At 41.4% G+C, this 22157-nt stretch overlaps 1 protein-coding gene across 3 annotated transcripts in view; it reads right to left on the reverse strand.

Moving 5' to 3' along the window:
* Positions 1-5986: 5986 nt before the first annotated feature.
* The window catches only part of LOC124721952 (exopolyphosphatase PRUNE1-like), a 146179-nt gene continuing 130008 nt past the window's right edge, over positions 5987-22157 (reverse strand). For 2 of the 3 annotated variants that reach the window (XM_047247117.1, XM_047247118.1), the window contains exons 5-6: positions 16640-16792; positions 5987-7235 (exon numbers count right to left, since the gene is read on the reverse strand). In XM_047247117.1, coding sequence (XP_047103073.1) covers positions 7053-7235; positions 16640-16792 — 336 coding nt within the window. In that variant the 3' untranslated portion in view covers positions 5987-7052. The remainder of the gene's footprint in view (positions 7236-16639; positions 16793-22157) is intronic. The other variant, XM_047247116.1, reaches the window with a different exon arrangement.

Consider the following 22157-nt stretch of genomic DNA (forward strand, 5'->3'; position numbering starts at 1 on the left):
TTGAATCATGTGCCATAGAGCTAAAATCTGAGGAGAAGTGTAAAAAACTAACTGTCATATCAATATACAGGTCACCACTAGGTGACAAAAACATATTTTTTAACAATTTGGCAGCAGTGCTAAACATTTTGTATAACAATGAAGTGAACTTACTACTATGTGGGGATTTTAACATCAATTTGTTAATTGAATATGAAGAAAAAAGACAGCTTTTGAGTGTCGTAAACAGCTTTCACATGAAACCACTCTTCACAGACCCTACTAGAATAACAGAGTCATCTTTGCCCCTATTACATAATGTCTTTACAAATATTGAAAATGATGTTACTGAGGCACAAAATTTAAACTCAGGTCTTTCAGACCACAACACAATAGTGACATGCATAAATTCTTCTGTACCTGAGGTGGTTAAATACAAGTGGAAATATAAAAGGCACTTCTTCCCAGAAAAGGTTAATATTTTTATTCAGTCGTTAGCAAAAGAAACCTGGAAAGATGTGTACTCAAAATCATCAACTGATGAATCATTCAATGCATTTTATAATACTTTCATGTCCATATTTGAGATGTTTTTTCCAAAAAAACTGACAAGAATTAATGTTATGCCAAGAAACAGCAGCCAGTGGATAACACCTGCTATTAGAGCATCCAGTCAAAAGCCAAAACTTCTCAATCAAAGAAGAAAAGGCAACCAAGATGAACACTTTGCAGAATATGTTAAAACATATATGAAAATTTATAAGAAAGTAATTAAAACACAACGACAAAGTAATCATAGGGACAGCAAACAAGTCAAAAGCAATATGGAATATAGTAAAAAAGGAAACAAATAAAATTGTTAAAAAGCAAGATGACACTGTATAAAAAGATGATCATGGTGTGTTACTCAGAAATGGTACTCTAGCAAATTACATAAATGACTATCTCATAAACATTCCAGTCAATCTGAGTAAAAATTTAGCTAGAAATAGTAGTACCACAGTTCAAAGAGAGCAAAGTGGTAATTCAATACTGCTATGTCCCACAAATAAATAATAAGTTCTTAAGACAATAACAACAATGAAGAATAAAATGTCCTCTGGAATTGATGAGGTACCAGGTTCAGTCATAATTAAATGTGCTAGTGTCATAGCAGAAAAACTCTCACATATCATAAACATATCATTAACAGAAGGGGGTTCCCACAAAGATTAAAAATTTCAATAATAAAACCATTGTATAAAAAGGATAATATATATGAAGTGGGAAACTATAGACAAATAACTTTGTTATCTATATTTTCAAAAATAATAGAGACTGTGATTATTTGTAAGACCAGAATTTCCTCAGTTTTCAGCAAGATCTTTTGCTAAGGTATGATGGTGGTAGTGGTTGAATGCTTTGCGCATCGCTCTTTTTACAGCAGCACGAATCTCTACTAACTTTTACCTGTCTTCATTCTCCCGATCTTTCTTGTACTGCGAGTGCAACTGCCTTTGCTTGTTGAGCATTCTCCGAATTGCGCTGTTAAACCACAGTGAGTCTTACAAATTACCTCAAACAATTTAATCTCTTGTCAGTAAACCAACATGGTTTCCGCAAAGGCATGAGTACAGAAACAGCAGTTACCCAGTTCATCAAAAACATTGTAATAGGACTTGACAGAAATAACAATACAGTAGGAATAAACTTGAATTTATCAAAGGCATTCGATACTGTTGATCATGATATCTTGCTAGACAAACTAGAAGCTACAGGTATATGAGGAGTTGCATTAAAATGGTTTCAGTCATATCTCCACAATAGAAAACAGGTAGTATAAATTACCTCAGCATACAATAAAAACCAAAGCATTGTGTACAGATTGGATATGCAGACTGTACCAATCGGAGTACCTCAGGGCAGCATTCTAGGACCTCTCTTATTTCTTATATACACTCCTGGAAATGGAAAAAAGAACACATTGACACCGGTGTGTCAGACCCACCATACTTGCTCCGGACACTGCGAGAGGGCTGTACAAGCAATGATCACATGCACGGCACAGCGGACACACCAGGAACCGCGGTGTTGGCCGTCGAATGGCGCTAGCTGCGCAGCATTTGTGCACCGCCGCCGTCAGTGTCAGCCAGTTTGCCGTGGCATACGGAGCTCCACCGCAGTCTTTAACACTGGTAGCATGCCGCGACAGCGTGGACGTGAACCGTATGTGCAGTTGACGGACTTTGAGCGAGGGCGTATAGTGGGCATGCGGGAGGCCGGGTGGACGTACCGCCGAATTGCTCAACACGTGGGGCGTGAGGTCTCCACAGTACATCGATGTTGTCGCCAGTGGTCGGCGGAAGGTGCACGTGCCCGTCGACCTGGGACCGGACCGCAGCGACGCACGGATGCACGCCTAGACCGTTGGATCCTACACAGTGCCGTAGGGGACCGCACCGCCACTTCCCAGCAAATTAGGGACATTATTGCTCCTGGGGTATCGGCGAGGACCATTCGCAACCGTCTCCATGAAGCTGGGCTACAGTCCTGCACACCGTTAGGCCGTCTTCCGCTCATGCCCCAACATCGTGCAGCCCGCCTCCAGTGGTGTCGCGACAGGCGTGAATGGAGGGACGAATGGAGACGTGTCGTCTTCAGCGATAAGAGTCGCTTCTGCCTTGGTGCCAATGATGGTCGTATGCGTGTTTGGCGCCGTGCAGGTGAGCGCCACAATCAGGACTGCATACGACTGAGGCACACAGGGCCAACACCCGGCATCATGGTGTGGGGAGCGATCTCCTACACTGGCCGTACACCACTGGTGATCGTCGAGGGGACACTGAATAGTGCACGGTACATCCAAACCGTCATCGAACCCATCGTTCTACCATTCCTAGACTGGCAAGGGAACTTGCTGTTCCAACAGAGCAATGCACGTCCGCATGTATCCCGTGCCACCCAACGTGCTCTAGAAGGTGTAAGTCAACTACCCTGGCCAGCAAGATCTCCAGATCTGTCCCCCATTGAGCATGTTTGGGACTGGATGAAGCGTCGTCTCATGCGGTCTGCACGTCCAGCACGAACGCTGGTCCAACTGAGGCGCCAGGTGGAAATGGCATGGCAAGCCGTTCCACAGGACTACATCCAGCATCTCTACGATCGTCTCCATGGGAGAATAGCAGCCTGCATTGCTGCGAAAGGTGGATATACACTGTACTAGTGCCGACATTGTGCATGCTCTGTTGCCTGTGTCTATGTGCCTGTGGTTCTGTCAGTGTGATCATGTGATGTATCTGACCCCAGGAATGTGTCAATAAAGTTTCCCCTTCCTGGGACAATGAATTCACGGTGTTCTTATTTCAATTTCCGGGAGTGTATATTAATGATATCAAGATCCCAATCAGCAGTATGCACATAATTTTGTTTGCTGATGACACAAATATTGTTGTACCAGACATAAATAGGGTATTGCTAACATCTGCAACCAGATTTTTGGAATACATACAAAACTGGTTTGAACTGAACAAGCTAACCTTAAATATTTCAAAAACTAATTATATACATTACATGACAACAAAGTCTCATCATGATGTGAACCTCTAAGTGCAAAATAAACAAATTGAAAGGGTAGCTGGCACAAAATTCTTAGTGTGCAAATTGATGAAAATTTAAACTGGAAAGCCCACATTCTCTACCTCACCAACAAGTTAAGCTCTGCTTGTTTTGCATTATGCATAATTAGTACTGTGCCTAGTAGAGAGTGTAGCCGAACTGCCTACTTGCTTGCATCCCTTCTGCTATGACCTGTGGCCTAACCCTCTGGGGTCATAACAAGGCAAACATGAAAACCATTTTCACATTACAAAAACTAGCTGTTAGAATAATTACCAAGAGTACAAGGCTAACACCTTCCAAACAGTTATTTCAACACCTAAATATTCTACCCTTGCCATGCCTGTATATAAAAAAGTGTTGTTAATATAAAAATGCACATTGATAATTATAAAACCAACTCAGATCTTCATTTCTACAATACAAGAATATGCAATGACATTCACATAAAAAGAGTAAACAAGGGTTTAACACAAAAACAAACCAACAATCAAGGTACTATTTTGTACAACAAACTTTCAACTCAGCTAAAAGAAATAAAAACATTGTCTACATTCAAGGAAGCAACATTTAATTTCTTAATAACCAACTGCTATTATAGTATAAATGAATATCTGCAGTAACCCTGTAGCAAGTAACTACGTTCATTTACTATATGTTAATAATACCATAAATCAAATGCTTGCCACAGCCTCAATGTTAATTTTTCTGAACAAAAGTGTTAAATCAATTACTTACTTGTAATGTATTTCATGTAAAAGGTCCCGAACAAAATTGTTAAACGAATTATTTACTTCTAATGTATTTCATGTAAGAGATCCTGCTCATACTTTTATATTATTACAGTAATCAAAGTCATATTGGCCAAAAATATTGTGATGGGTACAATGAACCATTGTATTTTGTAGGAAACTGTACACCCTTACCTTATTTTTTGTTATACTATGTTCTTTGACAAAATCCATTCAATGTACATTGTCGGTGAATGAATAAGCTTATATATATAATTTTCTGCAGTATGACAATCAAACATGAAGAACATTATTTTCCAAACATGAGGAAGTGAACAGGTGGGAGACAAAGAAATGAAACCTGTTACAGAAAGTGTAAAAGAAAGTTCATTTAAATCAGAACCATGTACAAAGAAAGAACTATGTGAAAAAAAAGGGAGCACAAAGTATGTTACAATATCTGTTAATGAAAATGCAAGAAATTGGTGAAAAAGTTAGAAAATCACTAAAAGAGGCACAGGAAAAATCTTAAATTGTGGCAGGTAATGTAGTATCTGTTAAAGAATCACAAAAAGAAATGACAGAGAAGTTAGATAACATATTGGACAAAACATTGGAGGATGCTTGGTTAAAAATATTGAAGCCTACGCTGTTGGCGGAAATGAAAACTCTGATAAAGACTGTGAATATAGGGTCCATTAGGGGAAGAAAAAAGTGAACTTCAAAAATATTAGTAGAGAAGCTATCAGCTGTGAGAAAACACACCTCAAGGAATTCACTAGCCTTTAGTGTATGTGTGCAGTGTGCAGTGACCAAGCTGCTGTAGTACTGTTTTGTTCTCCAGCTTTCCGCACTGTTTACTAATCTTCTACTATGCAATGTATCAATCAAAACAACTCTCTGACTATTGATCTGTCCAGAGTGAGATCTGAATAGATAGAACCTGTTGTGATTATACTCCTAAGAGTGACATAATTCATGATGATGATGTAATGATAAATTAATGATAGATGAGTGGGTTAGAAAACAACAAGAATAAGATAATTATTTGTGAAAAGCTTTAGGTAGGAAATCTGAGAGTACTGATAAAAGGCAAGACTGGCATGGCAGTGGGTAAATATATGATTAAATTTGATATGTGAGGTGTAGTAATAACAAAGAATTTTGAGTATGTTGTTGCTGTATAGAAACAATGACCTTCCTTTCTGTATGTTTCATCTTATCGATGGTTACTTATCAGTCATAAATAAGTAACTTATATGTGCACACTGGATCAGACACGGTTCTGTTAACACTTGAGTGGATAGTGTGCTCCAGCATGCTACTAATAATCAGATAAGAAGTTTCATGTTCTCTTTAATTTTGATTTTCAATGCCTATGTTACAAATCTATCTTCTGCAGTAAAAGTAATGTGCAACAGTTTTATAACAGTATGTGCAACAGTTTTATAAAAGTATGTGATTACTTATTTTCAGAATGTGAATATGTGACCATATCAAGTGTATTGTGTAGTTATCTTCTTTTTGTACGCAATCCTTGCTTTATATTTACTCAGGGAGTGGGTCAGATTTGATGGAATATGCATTGTATACTTAAATAAAAAATGATTCAATTAAAATACAAAACATGATCTATATGTGCACAAAAATGCACCACCTAGTTGTAGTCTACTCAAACAACAAAATACGGGCAGTAGATGGAATTCTCTTATTAGGACTACGGACAAATCACAACCTGAATTGGAAAAAAACACACCCTAGACTCAATGCAGTTCAGCTGCGTGATTACAGATGTAGGTGATGAAACAAAGAAGATGGATCATTCAGCATACATGTATGCAAACTGTCCTGGGGTGGGAGGGTGAGGGGGAAGGGGATGGTAAGGGTACAGGGAGGTGGACAGAGGGGGAGAATAGGAGGGAGGTAGAGAGGGAGAGAGAGAGAGATTGCAACTAACAGAAGTAAAATTTACTGAAAAAGGAAGAATGCTATCAGAACTGAACCTGTGAATAGTCTCATGACGCCCTGCAGAGAACTCTTTAGAAAGCTTGGTATTTTGAACACTATCAGACAATAACAATACATACACTCAGTAATGCAGTGTTTCTCTTGTAAAAGCATAGTACAAAGTATTTTCACAATCTTACAGCCAAATACACAGTCTTCAAAGTTACAATATTAGTACATAATATCACATAAATTGTAACATATGTATTTAACAATCTAACACAGAACTTTAAATATATTCTTTGTATTACAGTGAACTTCAAGAGCAAGTTAAAAACATTCTATCGGCCAATTATTTCTAAACCATTGAAGAATGTCCAGACAGGAGTTCTTAAAACTAATGCATTTGGTTATCACATAATTCATATTAGCACTGCAATATTATGCAGTCATAGTTAATATTTACTGTACCTGTGTTATATATGTTGTGTAATAATAGCAAACTAAGGGATCACAAAGGCACTGATGCTATAGTCAATGAAAATTTTTAAAAAGGCTTGTTCATAGAGAGATGAGAGTCAAGGTAACACTACATTAACACAATACAACACTGAAAAAGAAAAACACCTAAGGTACATAAGGATACAAATTACAATACGATTCTTACTTTCAATGTCTCTCGACAATATTACTAATTTGACATGCATTAGTAGCAATACTACAAGAAAATCAACATATCTGTTCTAAAATGGAAAAACAAAATGAAAACACACATCCCTGCCTATAATGGAGGCACGAGACTCAACATTCTGTTGGAGGACTTAGGAAATGTCTCATAAATTCCCTCACAATGGGCAGAATTTGTTTCCTAGTTGCTTTAAAATTCTGTTGTGTGAAGACTTTTATATACTCCATGTTAGCGTGGACTGTCACTTCGTTCAGCTGGAGGTCAGGGTCTCTTGAGGTAACCAATGTATCTGTCATCTGGCATACAAATAGAAACAATAATGATGAATAACAATTATTCCTAGATAATAATGTAGAGTTATAATGAGAAAGAAATACAGTGTAAACTGAATTTCATATAAGCAGTATTCCAATTTTTCCTACCCTCTATGGTAATTTTTACATGTAATTCATTTAAATATACACTGATGTGAAGGTACTGCAAAATGAGGATGCAAATATTACTATTTCAACAGTCCAAAATAGCCTGACAGTGTGTTTTCTAATAGTAATAATAAACAACAGAAATTTCCATTTCAGTTTTACACTGTATACAAAAGAAGTTCTTTACATAATTTGTTGACGCTCTGAGCACTATGGGACTCAACTGCTGTGGTCATCAGTCACATCATTTGTTATATAATGCTGAGAGCATTTGCCATCTTGGTATGACTCAAATTAACATATAGTCTTTACAGATATCACACGAGTCTGTTGCAGTTCACTGTACACTGAGTGCTTAAAACTTTGTTGACCTTGCCCTTACAAATGGCTGCTGTGAAATGTAAGTTGCTGTAGCGGTTGTGGATAAACATTTTGTCAAGCATCAACAGGATCATAAAACTTCCTCCATCAGACAACTGCACAGCCCCACTAGCTTTCTTAATTATGAGAGAAATGGTCCAAATGTTACAGTGTACAATCCTAGTGCCTCACGTGGTCTAATCCCGATTTCATATTGTTTCCTATGGTATAAAATGTGTTTGTTGGAGGACAAACAATGCACTGCCAAGAGCTGAAAAATTTCAGTTTTGAATGTTTTTGCTCTCATGTAATCTGGGTACAACAACAGCTCAAAGTTTGTGATACAGATCACTCAACATTTTCAATGGTGGACTGACTTGTTCAGGTTCTGAGAATCTAAAGGCATTACATGTAGCTAAACACAAGAAATTTTCTAAAACGGGATATGGAACTGCTGATAATGATAATGCACAAATAACACTCTTATAATAAATGTCCAGCAAAACTGCTCCCATAATGAGGATCTATTGGCGATAGTAGTTTAACAAACAACTATCTGATGGTGCAAATGAATACAAACCTAAATGAATGGTGTAACATTAAATTTGGAGAAATCACAAAGCAATCTTTGTGTAAAGGATCACTTCTCCATACAGAGGTACTGGGAGTGTGATGTCTAGCAGCAGCTGTTACATCCTTCTCAAACAATCAGAGTACCCACACATTCACCTGAATGTGATTCTGCTTTCCCACCTCTACACATTCACTCTTCATTGTCACAAATCGCTGTGAGTTGTGCTACATGCAGTGTGGCATAGCAGTTAGTGTTGTACATGGGCATGCTGCAGATCATCAGTTTGAACTCAATTACCAGTCAGTCAGTGGGCAAGTGGCCGCTCCTTCAGCATGGCCTGAGCAGGCACGCGGGGGCAAAGGCTTGCTGGTTATTGGGAGCTCCAACATTAGGTGGGTGATGGAGCCCCTTAGGGAAATAGCGTACAGAGCTGGAAAGAAATCCAACATGCACTCGGTTTGTCTGCCGAGGGGCCTCATCCAAGATGTGTAGGTGGCCTTGCCTGCAGCTATCAAGCGTACAGGGTGCAGTCGTCTGCAAGTAGTTGCTCACGTCGGCACCAATGATGCCTGTCGCTTGGGTTCTGAGGCGATCCTCAGTTCATACAGGCGGCTGGCGGATTTGGTGAAGACTGCTGGCCTTGCACGTGGGGTGCAAGCAGAGCTCTCTATTTGCAGCATCGTTCCCAGAGTTGATCGGGGTCCTTTGGTTTGGAGCCGAGTGAAAGGTCTCAACCAGAGGCTTCGTCGACTCTGTGATGATCTTGGCTGTAGATATCTAGACTTGCGCTATTGGGTGGGGGATTGTAGGATGCCCCTAGATAGGTCAGGGGTGCGCTACACAAAAGAAGAGGCTACTCAGGTAGCAGAGTACTTGTGGCGTGCACATGGGGGTTTTTTAGGCTAGGCAGTAGTGCGAGGTGTCCTGATGAACACTCACCAGTTGACGTGCAGGCAGGGAAATCAGGACGCGCTCAGTGTAAAGACACTTCAGCTATCAAGATATTAGCAGTAAATTTTCAGAGTGTTCAGAATAAAGTTCCTCAATTTACTTCCCTCCAGGAAGTGTGTGGTGCACAAATTATTCTCGGGACTGAGACCTGGCTGAACCCTGAGATAGGAAGTTCTGAAATATTTAGTGAGGGTTGGAACGTGTATCGGAAAGACAGATTAGACACCATAGGAGGTGGTGTCTTCATTGCAGTTGACAAAAATATTGTGTCTACTGAGGTCGAAGTAGAGTGTGATTGTGAAGTTATCTGGACACGTTTAACAGGGCTAGGGGAGATAAAGTTAATTGTGGGGTGTTATTACCGGCCAGCAGGTTCCACAGTGAGAGTTCTAGAATCACTAAAAGAGAGTCTACATTCTGTATCGCAGAAGTACCCGGATCATGCTATATTAGTCGGAGGCGACTTCAACCTACCTAGTATAGACTGGGATGTCTATGGATTCATTAGAGGTCGTACAGACAAGCCTTCATGTGAATTACTTTTGAACACATTATCCGAAAACTGTCTTGAGCAGCTAAATTGACAGCAAATGCGGAATGGAAATACACCTGGAAATTGAAATAAGAACACCGTGAATTCATTGTCCCAGGAAGGGGAAACTTTATTGACACATTCCTGGGGTCAGATACATCACATGATCACACTGACAGAACCACAGGCACATAGACACAGGCAACAGAGCATGCACAATGTCGGCACTAGTACAGTGTATATCCACCTTTCGCAGCAATGCAGGCTGCTATTCTCCCATGGAGACGATCGTAGAGATGCTGGATGTAGTCCTGTGGAACGGCTTGCCATGCCATTTCCACCTGGCGCCTCAGTTGGACCAGCGTTCGTGCTGGACGTGCAGACGCGTGAGACGACGCTTCATCCAGTCCCAAACATGCTCAATGGGGGACAGATCTGGAGATCTTGCTGGCCAGGGTAGCTGACTTACACCTTCTAGAGCACGTTGGGTGGCACGGGATACATGCGGACGTGCATTGTCCTGTTGGAACAGCAGGTTCCCTTGCCAGTCTAGGAATGGTAGAACGATGGGTTCGATGACGGTTTGGATGTACCGTGCACTATTCAGTGTCCCCTCGACGATCACCAGTGGTGTACGGCCAGTGTAGGAGATCGCTCCCCACACCATGATGCCGGGTGTTGGCCCTGTGTGCCTCGGTCGTATGCAGTCCTGATTGTGGCGCTCACCTGCACGGCGCCAAACACGCATACGACCATCATTGGCACCAAGGCAGAAGCGACTCTCATCGCTGAAGACGACACGTCTCCATTCGTCCCTCCATTCACGCCTGTCGCGACACCACTGGAGGCGGGCTGCACGATGTTGGGGCGTGAGCGGAAGACGGCCTAACGGTGTGCGGGACCGTAGCCCAGCTTTATGGAGACGGTTGCGAATGGTCCTCGCCGATACCCCAGGAGCAACAGTGTCCCTATTTTGCTGGGAAGTGGCGGTGCGGTCCCCTACGGCACTGCGTAGGATCCAACGGTCTTGGCGTGCATCTGTGCGTCGCTGCGGTCTGGTCCCAGGTCGACGGGCACGTGCACCTTCCGCCGACCACTGGCGACAACATCGATGTACTGTGGAGACCTCACGCCCCACGTGTTGAGCAATTCGGCGGTACGTCCACCCGGCCTCCCGCATGCCAACTATACGCCCTCGCTCAAAGTCCGTCAACTGCACATACGGTTCACGTCCACGCTGTCGCGGCATGCTACCAGTGTTAAAGACTGCGATGGAGCCCCGTATGCCACGGCAAACTGGCTGACACTGGCGGCGGCGGTGCACAAATGCTGCGCAGCTAGCGCCATTCGACGGCCAACACCGCGGTTCCTGGTGTGTCCGCTGTGCCGTGCGTGTGATCATTGCTTGTACAGCCCTCTCGCAGTGTCCGGAGCAAGTATGGTGGGTCTGACACACCGGTGTGTTCTTTTTTCCATTTCCAGGAGTGTATTTTAGATCTGGTAGCCACGAACAGACCAGACTTCTTCAATGGTGTCAGTGTTGAGACAGGGATTAGTGATCATGATGTTGTCATTACGACTATGGTTACGAAAGTTAAAAAGTCGGTCAAGAAGGCTAGGAGAGTATTCTTACTAGAAAGAGCAGATAAGCAGTTGTTAGCATCCCACTTAGTAAGTGAATCAACTTCATTTACTTCCGGTACGATGGACGTGGAAGAATTATGGGGAAATTTTAAACACATTGTAAATCACGCATTGGACAAGTACGTTCCGAAAAAGTGGGTTATGGTCGGAAAAGACCCACCGTGGTTTAACAGCGCAATTCAGACACTTCTCAGGAAGCAAAGGCAGTTGCACTCGCGGTACAAGAAATATCGGGAGAATGAGGACAGGTAAAAGTTAGTAGAGATTCATGCTGCTGTAAAAAGAGCGATGCGCGAAACATTCAACCACTACCACCATCATACCTTAGCAACAGATCTTGCTGAAAACCGAGGAAATTCTGGTCTTACGTAAAATCGGTAAGCGGGTCGAAGGCTTCCATCCAGTCACTCACTGATCAGTCTGGCCTGGCAACGGAAGACAGCAAAACGAAAGCTGAAATTTTAAATTTAGCATTTGAGAAATCTTTCATGCAGGAGGATCGTACAAACATACCGCCGTTTGAGTCTCGTACAGATTCCCGTATGGAGGACATAGTGATAGACATCCCTGGGGTTGTGAAGCAGCTGAATGGGTTGAAAATAAATAAACCACCAGGTCCTGATGGGATTCCAATTCGGTTTTACAGACTTCTTAAGTAATAGAATACAGTACGTTGTCCTCGCTGGTGAGTGCTCATCGGAGGTGAGGGTATCATCTGGAGTGCCCCAGGGAAGTGTGGTAGGTCTGCTGTGGTTTTCTATCTACATAAATGATCTTTTGGATAGAGTGGATGGCAATGTGCGGCTGTTTGCTGATGATGCTGTGGTGTACGGAAAGGTGTCGTCGTTGAGTGACTGTAGGAGGATACAAGATGACTTGGACAGGATTTGTGATTGGTGTAAAGAATGGCAGCTAACTCTAAATATGGATAAATGTAAATTAATGCAGATGAATAGGAAAAAGAATCCTGTAATGTTTGAATACTCCATTAGTAGTGTAGCACTTGGCACAGTCACGTCGATTAAATATTTGGGCGTAACATTGCAGAATGATATGAAGTGGGACAAACATGTAATGGCAGTTGTGGGGAAGGCGGATAGTCGTCTTTGGTTCATTGATAGAATTTTGGGAAGATGTGGTTCATCTGTAAAGGAGACCACTTATAAAACACTAATACGACCTATTCTTGAGTACTGCTTGAGCGTTTGGGATCCCTATCAGGTCGGACTGAGGGAGGACATAGAAGCAATTCAGAGGAGGGCTGCTAGATTTGTTACTGGTAGGTTTGATCATCATGTGAGTGTTACGGAAATGCTTCAGGTACTCGGGTGGGAGTCTCTAGAGGAAAGGAGGCATTCTTTTCGTGAATCGATACTGAGGAAATTTAGAGAACCAGCATTTGAGGCTGACTGCAGTACAATTTTACTGCTGCCAATTTACATTTCGCAGTAAGACCACCAAGATAAGATAAGAGAGAGTAGGGCTTGTACAGAGGCATATAGGCGGTCATTTTTCCCTCGTTCTGTTTGGGAGTGGAACAGGGAGAGAAGATGCTAGTTGCGGTACAAGGTACCCTCCGCCACGCACCATATGGTGGATTGTGGAGTATGTATATAGATGTAGATGTAGATATTTATAAGAGGCATCAAATGAAAATGAGACAGATGGAAAAAGGTACATAAACTGTTTAGCATTCCAAAAGTAATCCCCAAAACTGTTAATATATTTATCCCACTGTGACACAAGATGGTCAGTGCCTTCATGGAAAAATGTTTTTGGTTGCCCATGGAACCTTGTACCCAGGTGTGCACCTCTTCATCTGAAGCAAATAAACAGCCAGTAATGACTTCCTTCAGAACTCCAGAAATATGGAAATCACATGGGGAGAGATCGGGACTGTCTGGGGGACGTGTGAGGGCTTCTCACCAAAACTTCTGCAACATATTTGAAACAACCTAGGCTACATGTGGGCTGACTGCCAGTGTCTTTCTTCAGGGCTGCAAAAATATGGAAATCACATGAGAAGAGGTTGGGACTGTATGGAGGACAGGTAGGGGCTTCCCAGTGAAACTTCTGCAGTGTACCTGAAACAATCTTAGCAATATGTTGCCAAGGTTGTTTTGAGTATGCTACAGAAGTTTCGCTGGGGGGCCCATGCACATCCTTCAAATAGTATCAGTTTCTCCCCATGTGATTCCCATATTTTTGGAGCTCCGATGAACAGCATTAATGGTTTTCGATTTGCTTCAGATGAAGAGGTGCACACCTTGATCCAATCATAGTTCCATAGGCAACCAGGAACACTTTTCCATAAAGACATTGACCATCTTGTTTCACAGGGGATGAATATCTTAACAGTTATGGTGATAAATTTTGAAGTAATAAAGAGTTTACTTACTTTTTTCTATCTGTCTTGTTTTCATTTGACTGAACCTTATAATTTCATGTAGGGAAATTACCCACAGGATGACAACTGCTTTCCACCCACAGATGAATCATCTGACAAAACACTTTAATAAGATATTGGCAGATATGTTCTCGATGTACACTGAAGTCGAACAGAACGACTGGAATACAATACTGCCTATCATGACTTTCGCATACTGCACAATGAAGCAAGACATGACACTACGGTCTTCACACAGTTATTTCTGCTCTGTATTCGCAAATCCAAAATGACAATGGATACACTGTTCCCATTTCAACTAGACCACACTCATGATGGCTACATGTAACACCTTATCACCAGGACTGAAGGAGCAAGACAGCTGAGTCACATATGGATCCTGGCCATCCAGCAGAAAGATCAAGAGCACTATAATGCCAAGCACTGGCCACTGAGATATGGCCCAGGGGGCTTGGTGTTGATTTTTACACCTGGGTGGAAAGTGGGACTATTAGGAAAGTTACTAAAGTGCTACTTTGGGCCATAGCATATACGTCATCGTTTGTCAAATGTTACCTGTGATATCATTATCAGTCTTCATAAAGAAGCCAAAGCACATATCATCCACGTCCTCTGTATGAAGCCCTAATACAGTCCTGAAGCACAAATCAATGATGGAGGCTTCTCGTTCAAGAAAACTGAAGATCTGATTGATGACAGCAAAACTCTGATGACAGATGCTACCTTTGTTGCTTGTCATAGTGCACATGGCCAGAATGTGAGGATCTGCCAGTGCAGTCATACAGAGGACTGTTGACAAGATCTAGATCCAGGATGCTGTAGTCAACTCCAGGAGAACTTCTACAACAGCTGGTCACTGTTTCTCCAGGAGAGGGAGCAATGCTGTGAGCTGTCCTGCACACACTGTGGCACAAATGTTAGTGTTACTGGCTGGTGTGCTACAGGTCACCATTTCAAACGCAACAAGCAGCAGTTATTTGTTATCTAGTATCTATCATTTCTGGAAAGTTCTTGAAATTTCTTATGCTCGATATTCTGGAATATTCAATGTTTGTATAAACAGCAGTACCCTACAATCAGGAGGCATTTCTGTTCTGTTCTGGCTGTACAACGATGGTTGTAATGAAAGTGTTTTCAATGATAAGTGCGGTACTTCACTGGCGACTTTACTTTCATATTTGGACTTGATTCTAGTAGCAAGTTGACAACATTTTTCCCTACTATACACGACTTGGCATAGACCTTGGTTGTCAAAGTCTGCATTTTAGTTTTTCAGGAAACATTCCATCTCATAAGTCAGTTTGGAAATGCCTGCCACACAATGGTTCCTGGGTCTGAGGAAAGAGGAAGAAGTAACTGGAGGCCAGGCTAAGAGACTACAGAAAGCGGTCAGCAGTCAAAATTGGACATTCCAAAGAAGTATCACGTGTGACTGTGTCCTGTGGAGAATGAGCTGGGGCACTGTCATGGAATAAAAACACTCCCATGGATAGCTTCCTGTGACACTTCATCTTATGAGCCTCCTGCACAATTAACATGTCAGCACAAACAGCTGCATTTGGAGTGGTGCCATGACGGGGAAGCATGGACTACTGACGAATGGCATTACATTGCGTTGAGTGATTAATCACTGTTTTGCACTACCCCAAATGATCAACATCAGTGAGTATGGAAGTGACCTGGGAAGAGGTCACATTCTTCCAGTGTTTTGGGGAGGCACTTCACTGTTACTCCTGGCACCATGGTGAGGACAGCCGTTGGGTATGACTTCAGGTCATGGCTGGCAGTGACTGATATGTTGGTTGGTTGGTTGGTGCTACCACATGCTCAACAGTGAGGTTATCAGCGGGTAGTGACTGAGGGAACTCTGATGGCACAATGGATAGTCATGGACATCCCGCATCCTCATGTGTAATGTCCCATGCAACAGTATCATGGTGCCATTTTTCAACACAACAATGCTCATCCACACACGACATGTGCATCTATGAACTGTCTGCATGATGCTGAAGCACTCCTGTGGCCAGAAAGATCCCCAGCTCTGTCCCTGATAGTATCTATGTTAGACCAGCTCAGATGTGAACTCCATCCCAGTGCTAGTATTTAGCCAAATCAATGCATGAATCCAAGCCAGAGGGGTACAACATCACACTGATAAGTGACTCATACTGCCAACTTCTTTGTAAATTGGACTCAATGTTACAATCACTGGAATAACATAACATACCCTCTCAAACTGTGAAATTTTATTTTGTTTCCTCTTCCATTTATAAGTGCTTCACTTTCTTTTTCAGGCAATGTATAATAATATTTATGACTTTTTAAAAATACTCCTCATCATGCGTAACTACTATTACACACCTTTGCTCACCAATATATTATTTGTTTTAAATAAAAAAAGACAAGAAGTTATCAATGTAATATTAATCAGAGTTCACCCACAGAAGGAACACCCTATTATATATCTTAGCTCCTTTAGCACCTCATATACTGAATGATGGTGTGATGTCAACATTTACCATTTAAAATATATTCATTAGATTAACTATTCTTCATTGCAGATTCAAGCATTCGATATCATCTGAATATATATTTTGTAATGCACCTGCAACATGTGTGTTGAAACATTTTGCCATGTAGCTAACTTGTTAGTAGTACAGTGCTTCAAAATATTTACTTGCTTTCTATGGAACACAACATAAGTATATTTATCTCCTTAGAAGTTTCCCATTTTCAGAGGAAGGAAATGGAATGAGGACATCTCCAATAATTAGATAAACATAGAAAGAAAGGTTTTCAAAATTACATACCAAGTCCAAGAAATATTTGTCTGTTGAGAATACTGCTATGTCTTGTGCATATCTGCCATTTGAAAATGTTACTCCTATTAAGATAATGCCTTTATATTCAAAATCGTTTGTGAACTTCCGCAGTTCCTCAATAGTATGCAATTTCAAAAATTCCTGTAGTAAAATAAAATTTAATAAGTATAAAAACACAAATAACATACTTAAAATTTTGTATTCATATTATACACAATGAAGAGCATTAGTATCAATAAACAAAGAAATGGAAAGTTAAGCTATGTAGACCTATTATTTGATGCCTCTGGTGGCAAATATGTGATGGTAAGATAAGCTCTAAGTCAATGAAGTGGTTCACTTATATTTGAATCAGAGTAGATACCGCACACACTCTACCAGCAGCTCTGTACTAGAACAGTGCCTTAAGCCCAAAGCCACACAAACAGAATGTTCCTGCAATGGGAGACATACTGTGGCAAGACGCAGAATCCTGCAATCCTGGGTAGCTTCCAGAACAGAATGTGGAGAGCCAAACATTGAGTCATCTGCTGTCTCTCTAAAAAAAATTATTTATGAAAAACATGCAAATGTCCCTGTTGTTAATTTCTCAGCAAATCTTTAACTTTTTGAATAAAAAAAAATAAGAAGCACTGTCTCTGGATTTTTGGGATCCCTTCACTAAAAAATGATTCCCTTGTGTCTTAAACCCTTACATTGCAGCTTGATAATAAACTGGCTCTCTTTTTGTTATTGCTCACAGTTATTGTGGTGATTCAAAATTAAGTAACTTACCACACATATGTCATAGAAGTTACAGTAAAAAATGTAGTCAATGGCCAATTTATGTTTGGTCATACATTGCTGCATACAAAATGTAGCTACATATCAGAACTGTTTTAATAGTGGAAGGAGAGCCACGTTTCTTTCCACACATTATGTGATGAAAAGTACCTGGACACCTGGCTGAAAATGACTTACAAGTTTGAGGTGCCCTCCATCGATAATGCTGAAATTCAATATGTTGTTGGTCCACCCCTAGCCTTGATGACAGCTTCCACTCTCACAGGCATACGTTCAATCAGGCGCTGGAAGGTTTCTTGGGGGATTGCAGCCCATTCTTCGTGGAGTGCTACACTGAGGAGAGGTATCAATGTCGGACAGTGAGGCCTGGCCTGAAGTGGGCATTCCAAAACATCCCACAGGCATTCTATAGGATTCAGGACACGACTCTGTGCAGGCCAGGCCATTACAGAGATGTTATTGTCATGTAACCACTTCTACACAAGCCGTTCATTACGAACAGGTGCGCAATTGTGTTGAAAGATGCAATCGCCATCCCTGAATTGCCCTTCAACAGTGAGAAGCATGAAGGTGCTTAAAACATCAATGTAGGCCTGTGCTGTGATAGTGCCACACAAAACCACAAGGAGTGCAAGACCCTCCATGAAAAACAGACCACACCTTAACACCAATAGAAGATAGCAAAAGAAAAGCGAAAGTTTAAAATTTGAGTTTAAGAAATTGTTCACACAGGATGATCATACAAACATACTGTCATTTGACCATTGTACAGACTCCCATATGAAAGACATGGTAATAGGCATTCCTGGTGCACACAAGAAATTGAAAGAGCTGAAAGCAAATAAGTCACTAGGTTTGGATTGCATCCCAATTCAGCTTTACAAAGAGTACTCTACAGCATTGGCCCTTACTTAGTTCCTTAGCTTGCATTTCTTGTGAATCTCTCACCCAGCACAAAGACCCAAGCTACGGGCAAAATGATAAAGCCTCCCATATATAAGAATGGTAATAGAACAGACAAACAAAATTACAGACCATTAGCCTTGACATTGGTTTGCTGCAGAATTCTTGAATATATTCCCAGCTTCAATGTAGTAAATGTCCTTGAGATAGAAAAGAGTCTGTCTACAAATCAGCAACGTTTTAGAAAGCATTGCTTGCGCAAAACTCAGCTTGCCCTTTTCTCACATGATGTCCTGCAAACCATGGATGAAGTTCAACAAGCATATTCCATATTCACAGATTTCCAAAAAGCGTTTGACACTGTGCACAACTGCAGACTGTTAATGTAGGTATAAGCATACGGAATAGGTTCCCAGACATGCGAGTGTCTTGAAGACTTCTTAAGTAATAGAATCAGTACATTGTCCTCAATGATGAGTGTTCTTCAGAGACAAGGGTAAAGTCAAAAGTACCCCAGGGAAGTATGGTAGGATTGTTACTATTCTCTGTATACATAAATGATCTGATAAACAGGGTGAGCTGCAAGGTGCAGCAGTTTCCTGATGATGTTGTGATGTACAGGAAGGTGTTGCTGTTGAGTGACTGTAGGGAAATACAAGATGACTTAGACAAAATTTCTAGCTGGTGTGATGAATGAAAGGTAGCTCTACATATAGAAATATGTAAGTTGATGCAAATGACTGGGAAAAACAATCTCATAATGCTTGAGTACAGCATTAGTTGTGCCCTGCCTGATGCAGTCATGTCAATTAAATATCTAGGCATAATGTTGCAAAACAATCTGAAATGTAATGAGCATGTAAGGACTACACCACAGTGACTGCCCAAACATGGAGGGCAAAACGTCAACTTAGGTTTATTGAGAGAATTTTACAAAAGTGTAGTTTGTCTGTTAAGGAGATGATCACATATAAAAAAACTAGTGTAGCCCATTCTTGAGAAATGCTTGTTTGTTTGGGATCCCCACAAGGTTGGATTAACCCTTTGTTGCCTGACGGTACTTAAAAGTACCAGTAAGTTTTGACTCTCATTATTTTCTCGTGGTGCAGTTTCGTGATCTGAAAGCCTGTCGGTGCGTAACAGTAACTCTGCTCTACTGTTTCATAGATGTTATTGTGCAATACATAGACCTCTCTGGCGGTCAGAGCTTGAAATTGCTTTTCGCGCGCTGCTGTGAAAACAGAAGATTGTATGTGCTTGTTTCCATGGTGTTGCCTGAATTTGTGTGCAATTTATTGAAACTTCCGTTGAGCTTTTCATTGTACGTACTTACCTTCTTTGTTTTTTTATAATAGTTTGAAGCATTACGTTAGAAGTGAATGAGATAAAGTGGAAATTATAAGGCGGACTTATTAGTACCATCAGGTTGTGCGAACACTTTATTGTAGCAACAGTGCGTTACCTCTCACTAGTTGTTCTGCCCACTTTTTCACACACAGAAATCCATAAATACATTTGCCTGTGGAACAATTAGAACAAACAGGAAAGGTTTGCCAGGTAATTTACCTAAATAAAAATGTCTAAACCGTGGGGAATCAAATCACAGAGATTCATCGTTAGACCTAACAGTATTTCAACGAAGGGAAAATAAAGTAGTGTATTTTGCGTCAAACTTCCATGGCACTGAACAGAGCGTAGTGACAAGAAAACAGAAAGATGGAACTAGTATGACTATACCATGACCAGTTATTGTATGTGATTACAATAAACACATGGGTGGTGTGGATCATGCAGACAGATTACGTTCAACTTATGGTCTTGACAGGCGATCGAAGAAATGGTGGCACCGTCTCTCCTGGGGAGCAATAGAAATTGCTTTTGCCAATGCTTACGTAATTTTCAGTGATCTACATGGGGCACTGCCACTGCTGGAATTCAGGAGTGCTGTGGCACTAGGGCTAATGAATGAACAGCAAGTGCCAAATCTCAAAAAGAGAAACTCTGGTAAAGATGAAATAACTCCCCCAAAGAGAAGGAAGGATAACTTTTCTGTTCCGAAGAATGTACGTCTTGGCAACTGAGAAAACAATTTTGTAGTGTTCAGTTGTAAAAGAGGACGATGCGAAATGTGTGCGAAAAATAAAATTCAGTCGACAGCACATTCACAATGTAGCACATGTAAAGTGTATTTGTGCTACAATGAGAAAAAGAACTGTTACCTACAATTTCATGAGGTATCACTAACACTAAATATGTGATATGTATATACTGTCATAAATGTATAGCTAAGTTACTATGTATTGTGAAGTTGCTCTAGAATCTACATCTACATCTACATCTACATTGATACTCCGCAAGCCACCAAACGGTGTGTGGCGGAGGGCACTTTACGTGCCACTGTCATTACCTCCCTTTCCTGTTCCAGTCGCGTATGGTTCGCGGGAAGAACGACTGACTGAAAGCCTCCGTGCGTGCTCTAATCTCTCTAATTTTACATTCGTGATCTCCTCGGGAGGTATAAGTAGGGGGAAGCAATATATTCGATACCTCATCCAGAAACGCACCCTCTCGAAACCTGGCCAGCAAGTTACACCGCGATGCAGAGCGCCTCTCTTGCAGAGTCTGCCACTTGAGTTTATTAAACATCTCCGTAACGCTATCACGGTTACCAAATAACCCGGTAACGAAACGCGCCGCTCTTCTTTGGATCTTCTCAATCTCTTCCGTCAACCCGACCTGGTACGGATCCCACACTGATGAGCAATACTCAAGTATAGGTCGAACGAGTGTTTTGTAAGCCACCTCCTTTGTTGATGGACTACATTTTCTAAGCACTCTCCCAATGAATCTCAACCTGGTACCCGCCTTACCAACAGTTAATTTTATATGATCATTCCACTTCAAATCGTTCCGCACGCATACTCCCAGATATTTTACAGAAGTAACTGCTACCAGTGTTTGTTCCGCTATCATATAATCATACAATAAAGGATCCTTCTTTCTATGTATTCGCAATACATTATATTTGTCTATGTTAAGGGTCAGTTGCCACTCCCTGCACCAAGTGCCTATCCGCTGCAGATCTTCCTGCATTTCGCTACAATTTTCTAATGCTGCCACTTCTCTGTATACTACAGCATCATCCGCGAAAAGCCGCATGGAACTTCCGACACTATCTACTAAGTCATTTATATATATTGTGAAAAGCAATGGTCCCATAACACTCCCCTGTGGCACGCCAGAGGTTACTTTAACGTCTGTAGACGTCTCTCCATTGATAACAACATGCTGTGTTCTGTTTGCTAAAAACTCTTCAATCCAGCCACACAGCTGGTCTGATATTCCGTAGGCTCTTACTTTGTTTATCAGGCGACAGTGCGGAACTGTATCGAACGCCTTCCGGAAGTCAAGAAAAATAGCATCTACCTGGGAGCCTGTATCTAATATTTTCTGGGTCTCATGAACAAATAAGGCGAGTTGGGTCTCACACGATCGCTGTTTCCGGAATCCATGTTGATTCCTACATAGTAGATTCTGGGTTTCCAGAAATGACATGATACGTGAGCAAAAAACATGTTCTAAAATTCTACAAGAGATCGACGTAAGAGATATAGGTCTATAGTTTTGCGCATCTGCTCGACGACCCTTCTTGAAGACTGGGACTATCTGTGCTCTTTTCCAATCATTTGGAACCCTCCGTTCCTCTAGAGACTTGCGGTACACGGCTGTTAGAAGGGGGGCCAAGTTCTTTCGCGTACTCTGTGTAGAATCGAATTGGTATCCCATCAGGTCCAGTGGACTTTCCTCTATTGAGTGATTC

This window comes from Schistocerca piceifrons, chromosome X, assembly GCF_021461385.2.
Source record: "Schistocerca piceifrons isolate TAMUIC-IGC-003096 chromosome X, iqSchPice1.1, whole genome shotgun sequence".
Taxonomy (NCBI): domain Eukaryota; kingdom Metazoa; phylum Arthropoda; class Insecta; order Orthoptera; family Acrididae; genus Schistocerca; species Schistocerca piceifrons.